This window comes from Vombatus ursinus, unplaced genomic scaffold, assembly GCF_900497805.2.
Source record: "Vombatus ursinus unplaced genomic scaffold, bare-nosed wombat genome assembly UNPS02009205.1, whole genome shotgun sequence".
Lineage (NCBI taxonomy): Eukaryota > Metazoa > Chordata > Mammalia > Diprotodontia > Vombatidae > Vombatus > Vombatus ursinus.
In genome coordinates this window covers 29,999,656-30,024,132 of record NW_020948983.1, presented here as the reverse complement: position 1 = coordinate 30,024,132, position 24,477 = coordinate 29,999,656, and the positions used below count along the sequence as shown (strand labels likewise).

Below are 24,477 nucleotides of genomic sequence, written 5' to 3'. Positions count from 1 at the left end.
CATATTTGTTCTTGCCTCTGATAGTCTTCCTGCCTCCCGAGGTTGGTTTTATGTATGTACTCTCATCCTAGCTTTCCCAGGTGCTCTATCCATGGAGATCAGAAGTCAAGATAAAAATTGAAACAAGAGCTCCAGAAGTTTTCTGGAGCCCACTGAAAGACATATCTGCTTGGAATCTTACTCCATATTGACAACCTTTCCCAATGTTGTCCTGGATCTGGAACCAGCTTCCTAGTATTGATCTTTCAGGATCTATGTTGGCCTAAATCTGTGTCCATGGAATGAAACATATAGCTCTAGGAACTAAGGGAGAGGTCATGTACCAGTGACATTTGTAGCAAGCCACAAAGAACATTTAATATTGTACAATGGTTCCCTTGTACTCAAATAATGACCGAAATTACAGGGTTTGGATTCCAACACTGTGTATAACAAGCTGCTGTCTATTTAAGTATGTTTGTTTAAAATTCCAGTAATTCATGTTAATTTGATACCTTTTTAGGTGTGGATGCTAATAAATAATTTGCTTTGTAGATATTAACTCAATTAAACCTAGTAACAATGAGGAATTAGATTGAATGATTTTTTCTTCTCCTGCAGGCTCACCTGTTGTGCTGTATCCAGCATTGTTTGGCATGGTACAGGAATAAAGTGATGCCCTTAGAGGAGGAGGAAGAGGAGGAGGAAGAAGGATTCCAGCAAGACTTAGAAGACATGCTGGAGTCAATTACCAATCGTATGATCAAGAGTGAGCTAGAGGACTTTGAATTGGTAATTGACATTTCTTCAGGGGTGCTTTGACTTGGGTAATGGAAATATTCAACAATTTATTAATTTATTCAATTTTATTTTTCAGGATAAATCAGCAGATTTCTCTCAGACCACTAGTGTTGGCATCAAGAATAATATCTATGCTCTCCTAGTGATGGGAGTGTGTGAGGTCCTGATCGAATATAATTTCAATATAGGCAATTTCAGGTAAAGGACAACTATGCCTATCCATTTATTGTTAGTAGGGCATGTTGATAAATAAGGATCTTAATTTTTGGTTTCCATTGAACTCTTGTCAATAGCACTCAATCTATAGATCACAGAATGTGTCTTTTTTTGATAGGTTCACAATCTAAAAATTTTCACTTTAGCTCTTCATAACATAGAGCTACAGAGTGTGCCAAATGGGTATGTCAGTGTATAGTTTTCACCTTGTAAGCTGGTAACAGGCTCTCCAAGCCCTGAATTCAAGAGCTTCCTTTGATTTTAATGGAGAAATTTTGGTTTATATTGATAGTATTCTAAGCAGATTTCTGTGACTTGTGGATGATTATGCTGTTTAATGAAGATGAAAACATAGTATCATTGCTCTTATCATATGGTCATATGAGTGCATGCAGGAGCAAACACAGTAGTTTGATGTAGTAGTTTACCATTACTGCTTTTTCCTTTCCCACAGTAAAAATAAGTTTGAGGAGATTCTGAGCCTATTTAAGTGTTATAGCAGACTCACTGATATCCTCAAGGAGAAAGCTGGGAAAGGCAAGTCCACAATGGCTAACAAAACAGTTCGTAGTTTCCTGTCCATGAAATTTGTGTCTACTCTGCTTGTGGCTCTATTCAGGTAAAGATCTCTCAATGTTATCATCTGGGAAAGTTGTTGGGTAATAATTTGTTTCCAGATAGGTTCTAAATTCTGTGAATTTAACAGAAATCCCCCAGAAGAGCAGTGTAATTTTTGCAAGTATGTCAGCATGTATGAAGCAACAGAATATCTTAATAAGCTCATAGCTCTGTGGAGGAGAAGTACTTCTGCTCATGCTTAGATTCACCAATATATCCCAAATCAACACCAGCGTCTCTGCCGATTTCCCACATTTCTTATTCATTGTGTATGCAATTCAGTCACAAAACCATTTACTTTGTGGAAGACTATACCAAATAAACCCTAATGAACTAACAGCAGTTGGAATGAGATACCTCAGGAAGATAAAAAGATATGAGGGGTAATGTAGGGATGAATTCCAGCCAAGACCATAGTCAGAGGCAGTTCTATAGTGGAAAAAGAACTGGTTAAGTGGAAAAACCTTTGGTCTCTAAGAGTCAGGAGACCTGAGTTCAAGTCTCATCTCTGCCTTTAATCCTCTAAGGTGCTCAGTTCCTTCTCACCTATAAAATAAAGGTGTTTCACCAAATGACTTCTAAAAGCCCATCTAATACTGACATATTGTAATGCAAATGCTGTTGATATGAACATATAACAGAAGAAGAGAAGAAAGAAAAGTATGACAAAAGAAACCTGCATAGTAGATAAAAGAACTAGAAAGCAGATCAAGACAAAATTTAAAGAGCAAATAAATTAAAAGGGCAAAGTGGGGAGTACAAGGAAGGTAAGGCTTTAAGTATGAGAAAGTGGGGGTGACCTGAGAAATCATAGATCTGGAGCTACAAGATGGAGCACTGATCTCAAAAGCCACCCTCAACAATATCCAGATCTTCCTGACGGTTCAATTATTTTTCTTTTTTCTTTTAATTCATAAATTTTGTTTTGATATGGCACACAAACTTCAACAAACTCAAGCCCAACAAAGTACAGTCCCCCAAAATAGTTAAGCAAAACATCATGAAAGAATGGTTGTAATTAATAGTAGATATAACCATACACTGAAGTAGTTTTCCATTTTTCCTATTTAATAACTTTATTTATACCTTTAAAAAAATAGGTTGCCTTTTGTTAAAATAATACGTGCTTCATTTTAATAATAGTACTACTGTAGATTGTATTCAATCTGAGGTTTGTTGACATTAAAAATTGTCATTTGTATAGCTGTCCTTGTGTACATTCTTTTAGTTCTTTTTTCTTTACTGTATCATTTCATAGAAGTGTTTCCCTGTTTCTTGGAATTGCTCATTAAAGAAATATCTTTTCCTTAGCAATAATCATTACATTTGGGTATCACAGTCCAGCAACTCCCCAATCATCAGCCCATTTATTTTTCTTTTTTTTTTTCCTTTTCTTTTTTTCCAATGATTTTTAAACTTAGGAATCTAGGTGATCCCAGTGCTAGAGAAATTTTAAAAGTATTAACAAGATGCTTCTTTTTTTCTACCTTAGAGATAGTTCCCAAAGCCACGAAGAAAGTTTATCTGTCCTGCGGTCCAGCAATGAGTTCATGCGATATGCTGTGAATGTTGCCCTTCAGAAGGTGCAGCAGCTGGAGGAGACAGGGCAGGTAGATGGTCCCGATGGTCAGAATCTGGACAGGATTTTCCAGAACCTTTGTGAAATCACTCGGTGAGTCACTGAGCCTTCTGAACCCTTGCTTTCCATCTTTTATGGGAAAGGACCTGAGAAGGAAAAGGTTTTGATTCAGCTCAACAAGCATTAGATAAGTACCTGCCATGAGTAAGGCCCTGTGCTGAGTGCTAGGCACCCAAAAACCAGAAAGAAACGATTCCTGCTCTCATGGGGTTTATACTTTTTTTTGGCTGGGGCTAGGGTACAGGAGGGGAACAGAGAACGTGAACAAAGAGCACGGTTGACCTGGCTGTGATAGGAGAAGTCTTTATGCCTGTGCCACTGTCATCTGAATCAGCTGGCACATGCACACGTGATCTTCTCTGCAGGGTCCTGCTGTGGAGGTATACTTCAATTCCCACTGCTGTGGAGGAGTCAGGAAAGAAGGAGAAGGGCAAGACTATCTCCCTCCTGTGCTTGGAGGGTTTGCAGAGAATCTTCCACACAGTGCAACAGTTACTTCCTTCCAAGATCCATCAGTTCCTTAGGGCTCTCGGTAGGTACTTGAAATGTGAAGAAGTAGGCATAGACCTAACTTCTCTTTACTGCTGTCCTATTCCTTGCAACCTTAGAAAACTTAGAAAATGACCTCTTGCACTTCCAAGGATAGTTCTGATTTGCTAAGGAGTGACATCTAGTGATCGTTAAGTTGCATTTACTAAGCCGCATATAATTAGGAATAGTCATAGAAAAATGTAGTGTGGTATTTTAAAAGCCTGCAGGATGTGTGAGATGATCCTTTTAAAATTATTACTGATAGCTTTTGTTTTTATATCACCTACATTCCCAAGGGATGAATACCCTAACCATAGCTGTAAAAGGTATCTGCTCTTATTCTCTTCTGGTTTTTAATGGTAAGACCATTAATATTTAAAGCAATATATCCATTTTATGTTTATTGGTGAAAGATATAACTTGATTTCTGCTGGACTGCTTTCCGGTTTTCCCAGCAGTTCTCTCCAAACAGGAATCTGGCTTGGGTAATTTATGTTTTCAGATTTGTTTTACACCAGATTACTGAGCTAGTAATTTTTCTGATTCCTTCTTGTCTAATCCGTTCCACTGATCTATATTTCTGTTTTGTAACTGGTATCCAATAGTTTTGATGATTACTGCTTTACAATGTAGTTTGAAGTCTGGAGGTGCAATGGGGTGAGGGGGGTGGTGGTGGAAATTAATCTTTTAAATTTGCCCCTGAACACTGCTTGATGTCAAAAATAGACAGGAAAAAAAAAAGGTGAATCCATATCAAAACATTTAGCTGCCTTTCCTAGATATCACCGATGAAGATGAAGGAGGAGAAGATGTTAATATCACCCAGAGAGCAACTTTCCAGATTAGGCAGTTTCAGGTGAGTGGCTTTGAGTAGGTCATCTTCAATTTGACAAAATACAAGTGAAAAATGATCAGTTGCTGCAGTAATGTTAGTGAATTGATTTGGCTTAAGCACTGAAAATGATTCTTGGGAGGAGAAATGGCAGTCCATAGCAGAAGCTGCTGATAAAAAGGGGAACTGTGGTAGATACATAACTCTCTATTTGGCATTTAAAGCCCTTCATAACCTAGCCCCCTCCTACCTCAGTCTGTAAGATGAAATCTCTGAAATTCTCAGCTCAGAACATTTCTGTCTCGGTCATCATGCCCAGGGTAGGGTAGTCTCCACCCCTCCTTTTTCAGCTTCTTTCTGTCTTGTCTTTCCCCATTAGATTGTGAGCTCCTTGAGGGCAGGGACTTTTTGCCTCATTTTGGATCCCCAGCACTTAGCACAGTGCCTGCCACATAGTAGGACATCGGGTCCAACTTCTTTATTTTGCAGATGAAGAAACTGAACTACAGAGAAGGTAAAGTGATTTTCCCAGGGTCACCCAGCTAGTGAGTATCTGAGACAGACTCGAGTTCAAGGCTTCTTAGCTCCAAACCTAGTACCTTATGCCCTGTGCCACCTGGCTGCCTGGTGGCTTCAGTCACACAAAGATGAAGTATAGGAACTATCATTCTTTAAAGTAAAATTATTCACCTATTAGGATCTGAGTATTATCCCTTTCCTTTGAATCCATAGGATGCTTAGAGTATCTTTATCACATTGGTTACAGCTTGGGTGAGGAAAATCATTTCTTCATCCCAGACTAGAAATTCTTAAGATATTTTATTGTTTGTACCTCAAATAAGCATTATATTTTGGGTTGCTGAAATTATCAAAACTTCATTTGCTTTTAATCATTTCTTCCCCTGCCATAGAAATCTCTGACTAAATTATTTCTCCCTTGTACCAGGTAGGAGAGACAATGTGGTACAGTGGATAGAATTGGCCTTGGACCCAGGAAGGCCTGGGTTCAAGTCCTGTCTTTGACACATATTGGCTCTGTGAACCTAGTCAAATCATTTAACTACTCAGCATTCTAAGCAGTTCTCTGAGACTCTGAGTTGGAAAAAAAGGACCTGTCTACATTGGGAGAGGGAGTTGTTTCCTCCTCCAGGAACTCCTTATGCCAGCGAAATCAAAACTCTCTCTACCAGGTAAACGTGTCTGTTAATAATCCTGTGAACTTTCTTCACACAGAGATCTCTAGTGAACTTGCTTAGCAGCCAAGATGATGACTTCAATGGCAAAGAGGCTCTCCTATTAGTGACTGTTCTTTCCAGTTTGTCCAAGCTACTGGATCCCTCCTCCCCTCAGGTACTAGTATTAAGCTTTGAATTCTCAAGTTAACTTTCCTCAGAAAAGATAGATTTGCATCATGAAAATAGTTGGGTACCCTGTTTTAGCTTATTGTAAACTATCTACATATATTTATTTCTGCTTTAAAGTTAACTCCCATTAATATAAGCCATATGCTCTTTCAGCCAGTCTTCCTGCCAAGCTGTGTATTTGAAAGCATTCTGGCTTTGCTACTTAATGCCTATATGACCTTGAACTCGTATGAGTGGTCTGTTTCTTCTTCTGTAAAATGGTGGAGTTTAACTAGATGATTTTGTAAAGTCTCTTCCTGCTGTGGACTTACAAACTATGGTTTCTGATACTCCATAGTCAACTGTGCTCTTCTTTACCATGCCCCTCCTCTTAGAGTCAGTGTGAATAATATTATAGACTGGCAGGAAAATGGCCAGAGCATTCAACAGGAGGCTTTGCCACCAGGTCAGCTGTAGGCTAAGAGGAGCAGCATCAAGCAGGAATGCATGGCACCACAAAGGAAAAGCAAGGCTGCTGGCAAAGACGGGTCTGTATGTGTGCTGCAGCCGAGAGGACCAGGAAGGTCTTTTCTTTTCTTGGCCTCTTTCAATGAGGGACATTCTGCTTGGAAAATACAGAAATGGGGAATGGGGGGTTCTTACCAGATCCAAGGATGCTGTGTCCTTCAGGGGCTGCTAGGTCCCTTTCCTTCACTTGGAGGCACCTCAGGCCAGCCTGGGCCTTGCAGAAAGACTGCAGCGATTTCTGGCTTCTGAAAGAAATGAGGAAAGGGACTAAATGCAGAAAAGGACTTGAATATGAAGGAGGAGGAATTTAGAGGGCTCTGCACTTAGCAAGAAGGTTAGAGATTGAGTTTGGGGAAGGAAGAATGTAGAACTTGGAGAATTGTTGAAAACTAGCAATTATAGCTGAAGGAAGGAAAGTATGGAGGAGAGGGATCTGAGGAAAAGGGACCTAAAGAAGGTGATTGGTAAGGTAAGAAAGACATGTAAAGCATTGTTAAGAGGAGACCAGACTAAATGTGAGTGAAAGAAGGGAAAGTTAGGTAAAGTTAGGCTGTCAAGTTGTTAAAAGCTGATAAAAGAGCAAAGGGATGTAAAAAGAGAATTTTTTTAAAGGGTGTAAAGGTGTTAATGAAATGCTAAGGAGGTAAGCTATTAAAAACCTGTAAGCAGTTTGGGAACCTGAGGCTTTGTCAGGAAAGCTGGATGAGTTTTGCAATGACTTGCACAACGTATGTGATGTTCATATTTCTGCCATGGCCAAATGACTGCTATCTATGTTCAAAGTGCAGGCTAGTCTCCCTCCCAGAAGAGAAGGTGAAGATACTTAGAGCATCTCTCCATGAGAAAAGATCTGAATAAGCAAAGAGGAAATCTGATCTGTCAGGAAGTTGGGAAATAGAAGAGTGTCACATAGGCAGAACGGAAGAACCATTATACACTTGGAGCTAAAAATTTGAGAGTGGGATTTGGATTTCTGGACCATGGCTTAAAATATAGAATAACAAGCCCCCAAGCTCAACCTGGAGTGTACCTAACAAACACTGCTAAGAATGTATTTGCCTGGTATCCTAGCAGTCTGTATTTGGTCTTGTGTTTTTTGACATTTTTATCAGTAACTTGGATAAAGGCATAGATATTGTGCTTATTAAATTAAACAAGATACTATTTGCACAGCATTTACACAGTGCCTGGCATGTAGGTACTTAAGAAATGCTTATTCTCTCTCTCTGTCTCCCCTCCTTTCACATTTTCAGATGACACAAAGCTGAGAGGAATAACCAGTACACTGGATGAGAGTCAGGATCCAGAAAGGATCTTGACAGGCTCAAGCAGGGCTGGGGAACCTGCAGCCTCGAGGCTACATGTGGCCTTCTAGGTCCTCGGGTGTGGCCTTTTGACTGAGTCCAAGTTTTATAGAACAAATCCTTTTATGAAGGGGATTTGGTCTGTGAAGTTTGGATTCAGCCAAAGGGCCGCACTTGAGGACCTAGAGGGCCACATGTGGACCTCGAGGCTACAGGTTCCCCACCTAGAATATTGGGCTGAATCCAGTAAGACAAATTTCATTAAGGATAAGTGTAAAGTCTTGTACTTGGGTACAAAACCAAGTATAGGGGGCAGCTAGATGGTGCAGTGGATAGAGTACCAGCCCTGAAGTCAGGAAGACCTGAGTTCAAATCCGGCCTCAGACCAAACACTTGACGCTTACTAGCTGTGTGACCCTGGGCAAGTCACTTAACCCCAATTGCCTAAAAAAAAAAATCAAGTATAAGATAGAGAAGGCATGGTTAGACAGCACTTGTTATGGAAAAGATCTTGTGACTACAAGGTCACTACAAGTAAGTAGCATGAAATGGCAACCAAAACTAATATAATCTTGGGCTGCATGAAGAGGGGCACAACTTCCAGGAGGCCCCACTTTACTCTGCCCTTGTCAGAGGACATGTGGAATTTGAAATGCCAGCATGACCTCCTTTTTGAAGTATAGTAGGCAGTTCTTGATGCATGACTAGAGCTTAGCAGAAGAGAATATCTATATTGATATATAGATCCTTAAGTTATTAGCAAAAAGATAAGTAAATCCATATACACTGATGAGGTCACTGAGAGAAGAGGCAGAGACAGAGAAGAAAAGAGGGCCCAGACAGAGCCTTAGGGTACACTCAGAGACTATGATATGGATGATGATACAGCAAAGGAGACTGAGGAGTGTTTAAAAAATGGGTAGGAGGAGATCCAAAAGAGAGAAGTATCATGAAAACCCAAAGGAGACAATATCCAGAAGAAAAGTGATTGACAGTGTCAAAGAAGTCAAGAAGGATGAGGATTGAGCAAAGGCCGTCAAACTTGACAGTTAAGAGATCATTGGTAACTTTGGAGAGAGCAAATAGTGAAGATGTTGAAAGCCAGACAGCAAAGGGCTGAGAAGAGACTGAGAGAAGACATGGCAATGAGTATAAAACAGTATTTCTTAACCTGGGATCTGTAGCCTTTTAAAAAAAATTTAACATTTTGATAACTTCATTTCAATGTAATTGGTTTCATTTCTAATCCTAGCTATTTCATTTTGTACATTTTAAAAGCTCATTCAGAGAAGGGGTCCATAGGTTCCCCAGGCTACCAAAGGGGTCTGTGGTACACTTAAAAGTTAAGAATCAATTCCTGGTGTGGCTGGTTTCTTCTGAGAGTTTGACTGAAAAAGGGAATGGAGATAAAGGATAATAGCTTGACAGGGTAGTAGGATCCAGAGAAGATTTTTCAAGAATGGGAGTAATTTAAGTATGTAGGCAGCAAGGAAGGAACCAGGACCTTAGGAGGGATTTGAAGTTAAGGGACAGAGAGGATGGTTGTGAGGGTAGAGAAGATAGGAAGGGATGAGATCAAGGATGCATATAGAGGTATTAGCCTTGGAGCAGCGATGAGCCATCTCTTCCTCAGAGTAGAGTAAAGGAAGAGAGATTGGGGAAGAGGGAATGGTGATGTCCAGTGGTTATGAGGTTGAAGAAAAGGAAGAGAGTTCTCATGACAGATGCCTTCTACTTTCTTGGTAAGGTATAAGGTAAGGACCTCAACTGTAAGAGAGGAGGAGAGGGGTAATGAGGGAAGCTTGAGGAGAGAAGTTTGGAGCAACAGCTGTGGAGAGTGGGATAGAGAATTAGATATAACAGATTTATAGTGGACACAGTCAGCATAGTTGCAGGACTATTCTTGTGGAAAAAATGGAGATGTGTGGGCTAAACACAGAAGATTTGGAATTAGTTAAATGCCCAGATGCAGTTACCATTAATGATTACATATCATCTTGGAAAAATCTCTGTTGTAGTATGCTAGGGATCTCTCCTTTGCTGTATGCCATCTAACACTTTTATCAGTTACTTGGATAAAAGGATAGATGGCATGTTTATCAGATTTGAAAATGAGAGAAAGCTAGGGGAAAGATAGCAAAGCACAGATTCCTCAGATACTCCACTGGAGAACTCCTGCCATGTGGAAGATGAACCGCTAATGACTGCTGAGTCCAACCATTCAACCAGATGAGATCCATTTAACTGTACTGTCATTTAGTCTGCTTTCTAACTTTTCCACAAGAATGACATAATATGCTATATCAAATGCTTTACCAAAATCATACTAGCATGCACCTCAGCTAGACTGCTAGAATGAAGGAGCATTACTGAATGTTGGACACTGACATCCTGTTCAATGGTCATTAAGCACCAACTTGATGCATAGCACTGTCTTAGTTGTACATTTTAACCCCTCTCTACCTTCTTATCCTATGCAGCTTTTGTCCATATTTTTCTACAAGTCTTCAGCAGGGGGTTTACCCAATAAGCTGAGTACCATCCCACAGATCTCTAAGCATCATATGAGTACCAGTGGAACATCTGATCTGTCCGTAATGTTCCTTTCACTACGTGACCTGCCTTTCTCCTTTTTCTGTCATACATTTTTCTGATATCTCTTATGCCACTTCTGTACTATTTGTTGGCAGCATGTTTCCTTGATCTGCAGTTTTAATTCTTTCGAGATTGATATCCATCACCAGAAGGATATTGGAGTTAAAAAGGCGAACCTTTGTTTCAGGGATAAGCTTGGGTTCGTTAAAAGTGTGTAGAGTTTCCCAAAGGTAGTCCAGCCTGCTCTTGTCCCTTTTTCATATTTGGAGCCAGTTCATTACCCAGTTCATTCATCTATGATATTGGTTTGAAATTTGAGCACTAGCAGACCAGTTTTATGGACTGTTCCAGTACATCATAGTCTGTCATTCTTTATCCACTTGTTTTTTCTTATGTGACTAGCTAGGCCAAGTATTTTTTGTTTGTTTGTTTTTTGCATGATTATGGAACTCATTTAGGACCATTTTATTGCTTAAGAGTTTGATGTGCATATTATTATGCATAATGTCATGCATAAACTGGAGCATTTGTAGGAACTGAAAAGCTGTAGGGAATCCCTTTCTTTTGGACTCTTGATGGATATTGCCCATGACAGTGGCAGACATTTTTGGCAAGTACGCATCTCCCTGTTTGATGGACCACTTTGAGATTAACAATCAGAAGATCACCAAACAAAGTTCTCTTCTGTTCTTACATTGCTCAAGACATCAAGAATTAGAAGGGCGTTAACTAGGGGAAAAAATCTTTGCAGCGAATTTCTCTGATGAAGGTCTAATATCTAAGACATGGGGAAATTAAAACATATATAAGAACAAGAGCCATTCCCCAATAGATATGTTTTCAGAGGATATGGACCAACATTTTTCAAAAGAAAAATACAAGCTGTAAAGTCATATTTTAAAATGTTCCAAATCACTAATATTAAGAGAAATACAAATTAAAATGAAATTTTACCTCACACCCACCAAATTAGCAAAGACGACAAAAAAGAAAAAATGACAGTTGTTGGAGGGAATGTGGGAGAACAAGTACCTTAATGCACAGAAATTGTAGCCATTCTCCAAGAAAACAGTTTGGAGCTATAACCAGAGAAAGACACTAAACTTCTATATTTTTTGACCCAGTGATACCACTACTAGGCCTGTACCCCTAAAAGATCATAGAGAGAGAGAGGTCCCATATGTACAAAAATATTTACAGCAATACTATGTTTTGTGGCCAAGCATCTTGGGACTGGCTGAAAAAAATTATATATAAATATAGTGGAATATTGTGTCAGAAGAAATGACAGTAAAGGACAGATTCCGAGAAATCTAGGAAGACATCTGTGAAATAGTGCAAGGAGAACAATTTATACAATGACTATAACATTTAAAGGAAAAAAACTTTAGAAGACTAAACTCTGATCAATGTAATGACTAACCAGGATTCAAGAAGACTCATGTGTTGGATTGTGTTTCCCACCTCATGATGAAGGTGATAGACTAGAAGTGTAGAAAGAGACATGAATTTTCAGACATGGCCAGCATATGGATTTTTTTTTTTTAACCAGTTTTATTTGTTAGAAGAGAAGGCTTTGGAGGGGGAGCTGTGGAATGGAGATTGGGGTGGGGAATAGTAATAATGCTAGGGGAAAAATCAAGGCAATATTTTAAAATTCACATATGAGTTCAGAGACAGATATGCAGAACATTTTGGAAATACTCTGATGAATTTAGTTATTACTTCTTGTTAAAGGATGTGCTTAACAAATTTTTTGGTAGTTTTTGTTTCATATCCTTCCCCTTTCTCTCCCAGATAATTCTGATTACATGAAATAGAAAATATTTTCCATGAACAAAATCAATGCAGCTAGGATGCAATGGGAAACTTTCCCCACAGAACCTGGTAATAGCATTCATTATATATTTAAATTTAATAACTCATGTTAGGAGATGGCAAGATTAGTAAATTTTAATCCCTGAAAGGATGGTAGGTCTTGAATGTAAGTCAAACACAAATCATTCTGAAAGAAGTCTTTGATTATAGACTTAGAATTAATTTTCATGGGGATACTGGAGCAAAATTGGAATGGATTTGTGCGCAAGTTATTGGCAAATCATTTGCTTAGACTTGGAAGTAAATGCCCAGTGATAGTTTATTTTTGACAATAGTTGGAACTCAATTTTTTGTTTGTCATTAACACACGAGTGACTGATCCTTCTACTTTGTTACAGCTGATTCAGATGCTGTCCTGGACAGTCAAGATGTGCAAGGAAAACAGTCTGGGTATGTGCTTTTCTTTTTATGCCATATATAAACCATTGTCATCAAATAGCATTTAGTTAAACAAATGCTCTTTGACATGAGGATTATACTAGTCTTTTATTGGTTTGGTGACTTTGTTCTATCTTGATAGTAGACAATTGCCTTTGCTTATCTGGCTTGGATAGGAAGACAGACCCATACAGATGGTTAAAACAAGTTTGTTTTGGGTTAGTGTGGCAAAATTACAATAAGACTACAACAGGGGTGGGGACCCTGTGGCCTCGAGGCCACCTGTGGCCTTCTAGGTCCTTGGGTGTGGCCTTTTGACTGAGTCCAAGTTTTACAGAACAAATCCTTTTATTAAGGGGAGTTGTTCTGTGAAGTTTGGATTCGGTCAAAGGGCTGCACTTGAGGACCTAGAGGGCCACATGTGGCCTCAAAGCCACAGGGTCCCCACCCCCAGACAGCGTGATCTTTGGCTGTTTCCCTTACAGGCTTACTGGCCTGTAACTTGATCACTGATTCCTATTTCCTTCCCTTTCTTAGAGGATGCCTCATTTTGCAAAGGCCTGATGAATCTGCTCTTCAGCCTCCATGTTCTGTGCAAGAGTCCTGTTAGCCTGCTACGTGACCTGTCCCAAGATATCCATGGACAGCTTGGAGATCTGGACCAGGTGCTGCAGAATGTTCTGACTGCTCCATGCCTAGGGTTGGAAGCCTGGGAGCCAATTCTTTTATGATCTGAAAAGAAGATCTCCTCTGTGCTGATGCTCTTACTCTTTCTTCTTCTCCAGGATATAGAGGTAGAAAAACCAAACCACTTTGCAATGGTGAATCCAAGAACCGCAGCTCCCACTGTTTGTGTAAGTGTTGCTACCAGAGCCATATGGAATATCATTTACTGCATACTAGAAGTAACCAAGGACAAATTATAGTAGTTGAAACCTGGGGGCCTAACTCCCATACCTCCAAGTCTCCTGTCTCACCTGAGTCCTATGCACCACATTGCCAAGTCACTTTTTTTTTTTGTAGTTACAGGTTCTCAGTCAGGCTGAAAAAGTCTTAGAAGAAGTAGACTGGCTGATCACCAAACTTAAAGGACATCTTGGCCATGAGACTCTGTCAGGTAAGTGCTCGTTCACATGAAAGTACGTGAAAATGGTTTGGAACTGAGACTAAAAAGCCACATCGAACTATTCAATAGAAAGGCAATTTCTGAGGTAGAATTAGTCTAACTTTCTGTCACTGTGGTATTTATTGCTGGTAAACCACAAACTTATTTTCACTAGGCTTTTGTGCCAAAGTACAAGGGCTTTGAGTACATTGCTCTGGTTTTTAACTCTACTGAAGCTGTGTTGGGTTTACATTTGCTGATGTTTTCTCCTTTCAGAGGAGGCTTCTCAGGAAGTCTCACTAAACCAGGCCCTCGAGAAGGCAGCTATCCTGCAACTTGGGACTCTGCTCACAGCTTTCCATGAGCTGGTGCAGACAGCACTCCCATCAGGCAGCTGTGTGGACAGCTTGCTAAGGAACCTCAGCAAAATCTATACCATCCTTACAGCCCTCGTTAAATATGTGAGTAATTAATAGAGAAGTCATGCTGAGTCTGTTCTCCCGTGGCCACCAGTCCAGAATCACGGAGTTCGCTTCCAAATTCACATCATAAACCTGCAACAAACCAGGTCGGCCTTGTTCCAAGATCTTAAGGTAGTCATTAGTTTGGTCTTACTTGGGACAAGCTTCGCCAGCATTCCCTAAGGGCCCTGTTAGATACGCAGATATATCCCCATTTTTTCAGGTGAGGAAACTGAGGGTTGGAGTGGTTAAGTGACTTGCCCAAGGTCATGCAACTAGTAATGATTCTAGCATTATAACCCAAGTCTCCTGACTTCTGCAGAGGCAGCTGGTGACACAGTGATAGAGCACTGGGCCTGGAGGCAGGAAGACCTGAGTTCAAATGCACAGAGGTAGAAGATGAGGGGCCATGTAGGTGAAACAACAAGTAGGCCAGTTTGACTGGAGCATATAGTGTGTGAGAGGGAATAATGTGTAATCAGCCTGGAAGGATGGATTAGAGCCAGATTCTGAAGGGCTTTAAATGCCAAATGGAGACTTTTTTTCCTTTTAAATTTAAACACCAAAGAAGAAGCGTTTCTAAACACAGCAGAATACAAAAAGAGGACATATCTATAACTATGAATCTCTGTTTCACACCACTTGCTTTTTTAAAAGTATAAACTCTACACATTACTTTTAAAACTGTCCTGCTTGTCTGTACTTCTTTCTGAATTTTTTGTTTGCCTCTGTGCATTTTTTTCAATCAGAAAAAAATCCACCTTCTCTCTCCCCTCCCAAACTACTCCTTCCATTGAAAACAAAATAAACAGCAAAACCTCTGCTTACAAATGTTTAGTCAAACCAAACCAACTTTAATGTCCAAAATAAATCTGTCTCATCTAGCACTGTGTCCTTCACCTTTTTGTCAGATGGTAGGTAGCATGTTTCATCATTAGTCTTCTAGAATCATGATTGATCACTGTGCTGATCAGATTTCTTAATTCTTTCAAGTTGTTTGTCTTTACCGTATTGTTGTCATTGTATAAATTGTTCTCCTAGTTCTGTTCACTATGTATCAGTTCATCTAAGTCTTCCCAGGTTTCTCTGAAACCACCCATTCCTTCATTTCTTAAAGCATAGTAGCATTCCATTACATTCACGTACCATAACTTGTTTAGTTAACAAGTTATAACATTCCCAACTTTATGGACACCCCTCAAATTTATGTCCTATGCCACTTCAAAAAGCTATAAATATTTTTGTACATCCTCATTTAGTTGAGGAATAATCTCTTCCTTCATCTGCCCTTCCTTTAATTCCTCCTTCTCCCCTTTCCCTTCTATTTCCCTGTGGAGTTAAATATATTGTTTGTGATTATTCCCTCCTTACTCATCCCTACTTGTTCCCTTGTTGAGTTTGATGTATTTCTTCTGCAAACTGTGTGTCCATCTCTCCTCTCTGTTGGAGATAAGTGGGAGGGTCCTCTGATTCCCACTCACCTTCATCCCTTCCTCTATGTTTGTATATTCCTATGTACCCCAGTTATTTGAAATAACAAATTCTATTCACCTCTTCTCCTTTCCACTTTTTTAACCTCCCTTCACTATCCTTGGAAGATAATAAGGTTCTGTAGGGATACTTGTTTCTTCTCCTCATATTACCATGTTAGAAATACGTCATTGTATGACTTCTTCCAATTGCTCAGATAAATTTTCCTTTCTAGGTTTCTCTCAACTCTTGTATTTATATTTCAGAATTCCTACTCAGCTCTGGTTTTTGATTCAGGGATGTGTGAAGTTTTCTATTCCTTTGAGGTCCTTTTTTTCCCCTTTAGGATTATATTCAGTTTTGCCAGGTAAAATATTTTTGGTTGTAAGCCTTTCTTTCTTTTGCTTTTTGAAATACTGTATTTCAGCGGTTCCCCTGGATTTTAGTAAAAGCTTCAGTGTCTCATGTTACCTTTACTGTAATTGAACTGCTTCTTTCTGGATGCTTCCAGTATTTTTCTTTGATGTGGAAATCTCTGAATATTGGCTGTGACATTCCTAGGACTTTTTCTTTTGGGGTTATTTTCAAGAGGTGATCAGTGAATTATTTCTAGCTTTACTTTACCCTCTGGTTCTAGAAGATCTTGGCAGTTTCCATTTATGATTATTTTAAATATAGTATCCAGACTTTTGTTTTGTAAACATGGTTTTCAGGCAGTTCAACAACTCACATTTTCTATCCTTGACCTGTTTTCCAGGTCATTTGTTTTTGATATCAGATATCTTATATTTTCTTCAGTTTTTTTTTTTTTGTTTTGTTTTGTTTTTTAGTATTTTATGCTGTCTTGTGGAATCTATTTGTTTGGTCTGTTCTGGTTTTTAGAGATTCCATTTCTTAGGTAAGAACCTTTTATCGCCTATCACTTTTTTTCTAGGCTACTTATTTTTCCACTTCTTATCTCAAGTGTTTTTATTTCTTTTATCTCTTGCTTCATTTCTTCTAAGTATTTGTGGAGTCCTTGTGGAAAATCTTTTTTTTTTTCTTTGAGTTTCCCATTGCAATTTTAGGGAATTAATTTGCAATAATGTTTGATGCTGGTTGATATTTTCTTTGACTTACTGATCTCTCTCTAGCTATAGTTCTTGAATTGGGGTCAGGTTGTCCCCCTACCCCACTTTTGGGTAGAATGGTTGGCTCTGCTTGGTCTCTGGGTCTTCATGCTGACCTCCACTTCCTGAGGTTCAGCAGTCTTCTGAATCTTTGAGGTTCACTTAGGGCCCTCTCTGCCATTTCAGGATGGTGTTAAGGACCTCAGAGCTGCTGGGCCTGGACTGTCTACAGCCCAAGTGCTACAACACCATCACTAGAATTTTCAAGGTCTCTTCCCTGGTGTTTTCTTAGGGGCCCCCTCTGCTTTTGCTGCCTCACAAGGCTGTGTCCTTGCAGACTACAGGTGTTCCATCTATGATCAAGCTGGGAGGTACTGGCCTAGACACTGCTTGGAATGGGGAATGCTTGGTGGGGAACGGGGACAGGGAAGGATTCTTCTCTATTGTGGGCTGCTAGTTGACTTTTTGTGCCCTTCTGGGGTGGAATCTCACTTAGTGTAGTTTCTCATTGGATTTCTCAATTGTTTTTCTGTCTGATGCAAGCTTCAAAGTTTTGCTGAGATAGGTATGTGAGAACTGAGGGGCCTGCCTCTCATTTAGGCAACCATCTTGGCAAAAAGTCCAGGGACATTTGTATTTTATCCTAGAAAGAACAGGGAACCACTGAAGCATCTTGTATAGGGAAATAACATGGTTGTCCTCTTTAGCAATATCATTTGACAGCTTGATTAAGAATGGATCAGAGTAGGGAAAGATAGGGTGTAGGGAGACCAATTAGGAAGCTATTTCAGTAGTCCAGGCAAGAGGTTATGAGGGCTTGAACTAGGACCATGGCCATGTGGATGGAAAGAAAAGGAAGGAAGGAAGAGAATGAATGTGTAAGTAGAGTTGCCAAGACTGAGCAGATTTTTGGATAACACGTGTGGGCACCTGAGAGGATTGTATGGTCCTGAATCACCGAAAGGACGACAGTGCTTTCTTGCCAGGAATAGGGATATAGGGAAGGGAGCATTTTTGGGGAATTAATTCTGTTGTAGACATGTTGCATCTGAGATGCCTGTGGGACATTTTGGTGAAAATGTTAAGCAGGCATTTGATGATGTGAGGTTGAAACTCTGGAGAAGCAATGTCACAAAAACTTAGAAGGAAGAGAGTATCCAAGATGAGGTAGTCAGCAGTGCCAAGCATTGCAGAAAAGTCAAGGATAAATAAAGAGATCATTGGTGACCTTGAAAGAGGAGTTTGAGTTGATTGTTGAGGACAGAAGCAAATGAGAAGTAAGAAAACCTGACAAGTGCGGAGAGTTTTCTGAAGGAGTTTGGCTATGCAAGAGAGGAAAAAAAATAAGACAACAGCTTGAGGAGGAATGATAGGATTAAAAGGCATCATAACATAATGGAAAGTATTAAGAGTCAGAAGGACTCATTTTGAGTCTTAGCTATGGGACACTAGGTTAAGTCAACCTCTCTGAATCCCCTTTTCTTCATGCAGTAGTACTCATCATTTACCTCATGGAGTTGTGTACAAAGTGCATTGGAAGCTGCAGAATACTATGCAAGGGCGAACTATCATCATCATTGTTGTTGTTATTACCTTGACACTAACATCAATTCTTGCCTCAGAAAAGGCAAATATCATTTGGTATTCATTAGCAAATATCTTCTGCTTTGTACTTAGCAGATGTTTAAGTCCAAAACAGGAAAACAAAAAGTGGTTCAAACCAGAGTAGTCTAATACTCAGGCATAGAAAATATCATAATGCATTTGGCCTTTGGAACAGGACCCAGAAAGGCAGGGACAGCTCTACACCCCTTGCCAGCAGGAAGCAGTTTCAGAAGCTGAGACCTTCTCCCCTTACACCCAAAGAATTTGGGTCTCATTTGTTTGAGGGGGGAATGATGGGGTATGGGCCCAAGCCGAGACCTTTGCCCCTTGCCCCAAAAAGAATTTGGCTCCCATTTGTCTAAGGGCCCTAGAAAACCCTTATTCTTACTCTAGCCTTGGTTCCTAATCTCCCTTTGAAAGCCTCCCTTTTGATTTTATTCAGATCTAGTTCCCTTCATTATCTATTCTCATTGTCTATTCAATCTCTCAGACATTCCAACTGGAATTCTCACCTAGACCCTTTTCCCAGCCCCTCCTCTGGTCACCCATAGTTACTGTAGTGTATGTAAGATCCACCCCGGCCCCCATTTAAACGCTGAGACTTTCTCATGCCCAAAACGCCGAGACTTTCTCATGCCCGCTCGTCTCTACGGGCATTACTAATATTCAGATTCCTTAAGAATCTGGCCTGTACGGTTTATGTTTAATAAACTCTTTCTCTGGCTGAAAGAAAAAAGAAAAAAAAAATAGTGCATTTGGGCAGTTATCCCTGTTCCTAGGCAGCTGGCAGTCAGGGTGGGGCAGGGGAATAATCTTTTTAAGTGGGAACATCAGTAGTCTTGGCAACATCTGTGTTGGCATTCTTACAGAGGATAATGATGATAGTCTGGTGTCCCAGGGAAAGGGCCTCTCTAGGCACGGAGCTGAGTTGTACCTAAATGTAGGAAAATAAGGTATGAAGGAATGGTTTCTATTCTCTCCCATTCCCCAAAAGGAATGCTATGTTTTTCTGAAAGAAAAGTTACCCAGGCTGTCTTGCCAAATCTAATGGCCTTTTCCTGAACCTCATCTTTCTTGATCTCTCTGCAACCTTTGACATAGTCTTCTCCTTAATATTTTCTTTCATGACATTGCTCTATCCTGGTTCTCCTACCTTTCTTTTTGCCGCGTCTCAGTTTTTTTGGCTGGATCTTCATCCAGGTCTTCATACATACTGGCTAATGGTGAATGTCTTCCAAAGCTTTGTCCTAGGCCCTCTTCTTCCTCAATACTAGGGGTTGGCAGACTATGGCCCAAGGCCTACATCTAGCCCACCCCCCCCCTTTGTTTTTTTTTGGCCAACTCTATAGTTCGCCAGTTCCAGCGCTATACCATTTCACTAGTGATCTCATCAGTTCCCGTGGATTCAGTTAAACTCTTATCTCCAGTTGTCTATTAGGCATCTCAAACTGGATGTCTCATAGACTTTTTTGGGGGGAGGCAGTCAAAGTTAAGTGACTTGCCCAGGGTCACATAGCTGATGTCTGAGGCTAGATTTGAACTCAGGTCATCCAGACTCCAGGGCTGATGCTCTATCCTGTGCCGTATAGTTGCCCCTCATAGACATTTAAATTCAGTATGTCCCAAATTGAACTCTCCCCTTCCTTCTATATTACAGCCCAGGGTACCACCATCTTCCCTGTTATCCAAGCTAAAAACCCAGGGGTCATCCTTGACTTACTTCTTCACCCCCCATATCCAATCGTAATCTTTCTCAAATACTCCTCTTTTCTTCCCTGGAGCAGGCCTTCATCACTTCATGCCTGGACTGTTGCAATAGCTTGCTAGGTGGTCTCCCTTCCTCATCTCTTCCACCACTGCAGTCCACCCTCCACTCAGCTGTCAGTGTTCTTCCTACAGTGCAGGTCTGACCATGTCACATACCTCTCCTCCATTAAATAAACTCCAGTGGCTCGATGTCGTCTCCAGGATTAAATATAAAATCCTGTCTTTGGCATTCAAAGCCCTTCATACCCAGTGTCCCCTTCTACCTTTCTAGAAAGTCTTACTCCCACATAATCTGCAATCCAGTTACACTGGCTTCTTGGCTGTTCTTCATACAAGGCACTCTATCTCCTGACTCCAAGCATTTTCAATGCCTACCTCCAGGTCTGGAATGCTCTTCCTCCTCATTTCTACCTCTTGGCTTCCTTCAAGTCCCAGCTAAAATCATACCTTTTGCAAAAGCCTTTCCCAATCTTCTTTAATGCTCATGCCTTCGCTCTGCTGATTATCTCCAATTTATCCTATCTGTATCTTCTTTGTACATAGTTTGTTGGCATGTTGTCTCCATTAGACTGTGAGTTTCTTGAGAGCAGGGACTGTTTAGTTCTGCATTTCTTTGTATCCCCAATGCTTAGTACAGTGCCTGGAACATCACAGGTGCTTAATAAATGTTTTTTGACTTGACTTGAGAGATTCCATTCAGGAGTATTACTCCTTAGAACAGTAACAGTACTTCACCTTTATAAAGTGCTTGCCTCATGACAGCCCTGGGAGATAAGCAGCAGAAATATTATCCCAATTTTATAGATTAAGAAACTGATGCTCAGGAAGGGAAATGCCTTAGCTGGCAGTTGGATGCTGGCCCTCATCCTCTCTCTCTCTCTCCTGGGCTATTATAGTACTTTTCTAATTGGTCTCCCCGCCTCAAGTCTCTCCCCACTCCCTTTATCCTGCACTCAGCTGCCAACCGACCTCACTCAGACTTCAGCTTACTTAAGGTGTGACCATATTAGTTGCTCAAAACTCCAGTGGCTCCCTGTTATCTCCAGGGTCAAATAGAAAATCCTTCCGTTGGGGCATTTAAAGCCTTCCACAGCCTGGTTCCTTCCTTTCCAACTGTCATACACTTCACTCCCCTCCACATGCACATGTACCCACATCACTCTGGACATTGCCCTGGCTGTCCCCTGTGCCTGGAGTGCTCTTCCTCCTCCCTCCCTCTGACCCTACCTTCCCTGGCTTCAAGACTCGGCTCAGATTACACTTTCTCCTGGAGGCATTCCCTGGTTCCCTCTGTTGCTTGACCCTTCCATTTATACCATAGATTCTGAATTTATATAGTTATTCTCCTCCACTAGAATGTAGGCTAGTTGAGGACAGGAATGATAGTTTCATCTTGCTTTTGTTTGTATCCTCAGCACTTAATGCAGTGCCTAGCACACCGTTTGTGCTTAATAAATGCTTTCTGACTTAGTGACTTGCCTACAGCCAGGATTCAAACCCATACCTTTTGACTACCAGCCCAACACTCATTTCCTTCCACAATGACTTTCACTCTTATATAAGGAAAGCTGAAACAAAGATTTTCTTTTCTGTCAGTATCTCCAGGTTTGCCGTAGCTCAGGAGGAATTCCTAATCGTATGGAAAAACTGGTATGTTTGCCTTTCTGGAGGGAGGGAAAGGAGAAGTTTTATTTGTAATGCAATCATTTTATTTCTGCTCTGCAGGTTAAACTCTCAGGCTCCCATCTGACACCCCAATGCTATGCCTTCATCTCTTATGTACAAGTAAGAACAAAAATTAATTTTGAGTAATTAATTCCTAGGTACCAGAGCAGAGCAGGGACTATGAAGTTGAGATTTATAGTGTATCAAGTATCCAAAAAGGATTTCTTCCGTGTCCACAGAAGAAAAGTTAGAGACTACTGATAGAGGCCAGATGTTTTACGAAGTTCGAAGCAAACAGTCTCTAGTCTACTTTGGAGCAATCTAGGAGCTCCCAGAAGAGACAGACTGTAGATTAGAAGCTTTTGAAGAAACTAGACATTTCTCTGCATTCATACAATTTTTATCCAGCAAGAATCCTTTGATTTCATTTGGAAGAAGGCATTTCCTGATTGGTATTTGGAGCAGGAAATGAATTGGAATTGGGGACTTGGTAATCCTGAAGCCTACTGGGAATATGAGCAAAGGGGCTGTAAGGACAGAAATATGGTGGCAGAACTACCTGTCAGAGGGCAGCATCACTGCTAATGAGCTGAAAATCTAACAGATATAAGCTTTTTTTCCCTCAGTTCAGCTGAATAGAGCCCTTTCTCTGCCCCCCTCTGAATTCTCATGGGGTGAGGCCTTTAGAGACAACCTAATGGGCATCGTGTTTTCAATTCCTTTAGAACATCCAGAATGAAAGCCTAAGCTTTGCAGGAGAGAAGAAAAAGGAGAAAACTGCTGCAGTTACCACAGCCATGGTGAGCTTATGCCATGAATTTTAAATCCTGACACAATTTATTGGTACATTCAGTACTCAAGCATTTTGCAATGATCTAATTTGCATTGAGACTTTTTGTTCAATTGAAACATCTTCATTTGGGGTTAAAAATTTTTGCCAAAAAACTCAGGTGTTAATTTTTGTGCAGAAAGGGCAGGTATTAAGCTCTATTCTGTGGGTCAATGTAAAATGGCCTCAAATACCCTCTATTCCAGCCTTCTCTCCCAAAATTCTCAATATCTAGATGAGGAAACAGAGAAATAATTTGCCCTCAGATCACAGGTTCAATTTGAATCCAGGCCTCCTTACTCTAGATCCAGTGCTCTTTGCCCAGTACCATTGGGGAAGGTTGGTCAGGGAGAAGTGCAATCATTTGTTACTACACATGAAGCCTAAAGGATATGGAATCCTGCCAAAGCAAATGTATCTGTGGAACTGGAAAAGGAAGCACAAATACTGAAGAAGCTTAATTCTAAGAACCACAGGAAGTGACCAGAGACACGTGCAAATGATAAAATGGACCTACTACAACCCAGTCTAAAAGAGCAAATCACTTTGGAGTTAATATTTTGAAAAATTCACTCTGGCACATGTTAGACCTGGGATGGCTTGATGAAACCTGAATTCATCAGCAAGGTTTACAGTTCCACTTGGTTAAAGAAGTTTTAGTTTATTTAGTTCTGGTATCTGAGGTAGTATCAACCCCTCACTATTCCAATATAATCACAGACCCATAATGGGCTGGAAGACTCATAAGCCATGAAAATTTGGTTTTAATACTTGCCTACTCTTTATCTTATAGGCTAGAGTTCTTCGGGAGACCAAGCCAATTCCTAACCTGATCTTTGCCATTGAACAATATGAGAAATTTCTCATCCACCTTTCTAAGAAATCCAAGGTAATAATCTGAGTACTAAATTCAAACAAAACAACATTTAAAACAAATTGAGCAGATGATTATAGTATTATATAGCACTTTCAGGTTTGCAGAGTGTTGACAAATATTATCTTATTTTATCCTCACAACAATCCTGGGAGGTAAATGCTATTATTATGCCCTTTTTACAGATTAAGTAAACTGAGGTAGATAGAGGTGCACAGACTCACATTAAGTGTCTGAAGCTGGATTTGAACTCAGGTCTTCCTGAATCCAGGTCCAGCACTCCATTCTTCACAAGAAGGAACTTAAAAATCAATAGTGCTGTACGTTGAACATGATTTAAGATGCTTCAGAGGAGAGATCACATATATAATGAAAAAATTCTTTATATATACTATCATAGGTAAACCTCATGCAGTACATGAAGCTCAGCACCTCCAGAGACTTCAGAATTAATGGGGACATCTTGGACACAGCTCTTCAAGAGCAAGAAACAGATGAAGAGAATGAAAGTGTGGCAGATCAGGTAAGCTCCCTTTTTTTCTGTTTCAAAGCACATATAATTAGATCTAAGTGTAGCTCTAAAAGGAGATAACTCACACTGATGGGACACTTTACTGTTTATAAAATGTTTTCCTCATAACAATCTTTTGAGATAGGTAGTACAGGTATCATTCACAGATGAGAAAACCGGGCCTCAAAGAGGTCTGGTCACTGACTCAAGTCAAGTGTTCTTTCCACCATATCTCTGCTTTTTATAGGTCAATAACATGGGCATAGGTAGAGATGGGACTAAAAGAAAAGAAATAAGGCTAATTGTAGAAAAAGGAAGGGGGCCTATTGAGATAAGAAAATAAACAATTTGGTAGGAACCGAGGACAGATTTGGAAAATATTAAGGTAGCTATTGTTTCTCCACCTGGCTGTCTTATAAAAAGCAAGAGGTTGACATAT

At 40.2% G+C, this 24,477-nt stretch overlaps 1 protein-coding gene across 3 annotated transcripts in view; it reads left to right on the top strand.

Annotated features, from left to right (window-relative positions):
• Positions 1 to 24,477, top strand: part of FANCI (FA complementation group I) — a 60,721-nt gene that overhangs the window by 35,892 nt on the left and 352 nt on the right. For all 3 annotated transcript variants that reach the window (XM_027851421.1, XM_027851419.1, XM_027851420.1), the window contains 17 exons: positions 601 to 771; positions 857 to 978; positions 1,451 to 1,615; positions 3,107 to 3,286; positions 3,619 to 3,785; positions 4,564 to 4,640; positions 5,850 to 5,966; positions 12,603 to 12,654; positions 13,180 to 13,307; positions 13,428 to 13,496; positions 13,666 to 13,759; positions 14,024 to 14,208; positions 21,756 to 21,809; positions 21,885 to 21,944; positions 22,550 to 22,624; positions 23,447 to 23,542; positions 23,928 to 24,050. In XM_027851421.1, coding sequence (XP_027707222.1) covers positions 601 to 771; positions 857 to 978; positions 1,451 to 1,615; positions 3,107 to 3,286; positions 3,619 to 3,785; positions 4,564 to 4,640; positions 5,850 to 5,966; positions 12,603 to 12,654; positions 13,180 to 13,307; positions 13,428 to 13,496; positions 13,666 to 13,759; positions 14,024 to 14,208; positions 21,756 to 21,809; positions 21,885 to 21,944; positions 22,550 to 22,624; positions 23,447 to 23,542; positions 23,928 to 24,050 — 1,935 coding nt within the window. The remainder of the gene's footprint in view (positions 1 to 600; positions 772 to 856; positions 979 to 1,450; positions 1,616 to 3,106; positions 3,287 to 3,618; positions 3,786 to 4,563; positions 4,641 to 5,849; positions 5,967 to 12,602; positions 12,655 to 13,179; positions 13,308 to 13,427; positions 13,497 to 13,665; positions 13,760 to 14,023; positions 14,209 to 21,755; positions 21,810 to 21,884; positions 21,945 to 22,549; positions 22,625 to 23,446; positions 23,543 to 23,927; positions 24,051 to 24,477) is intronic.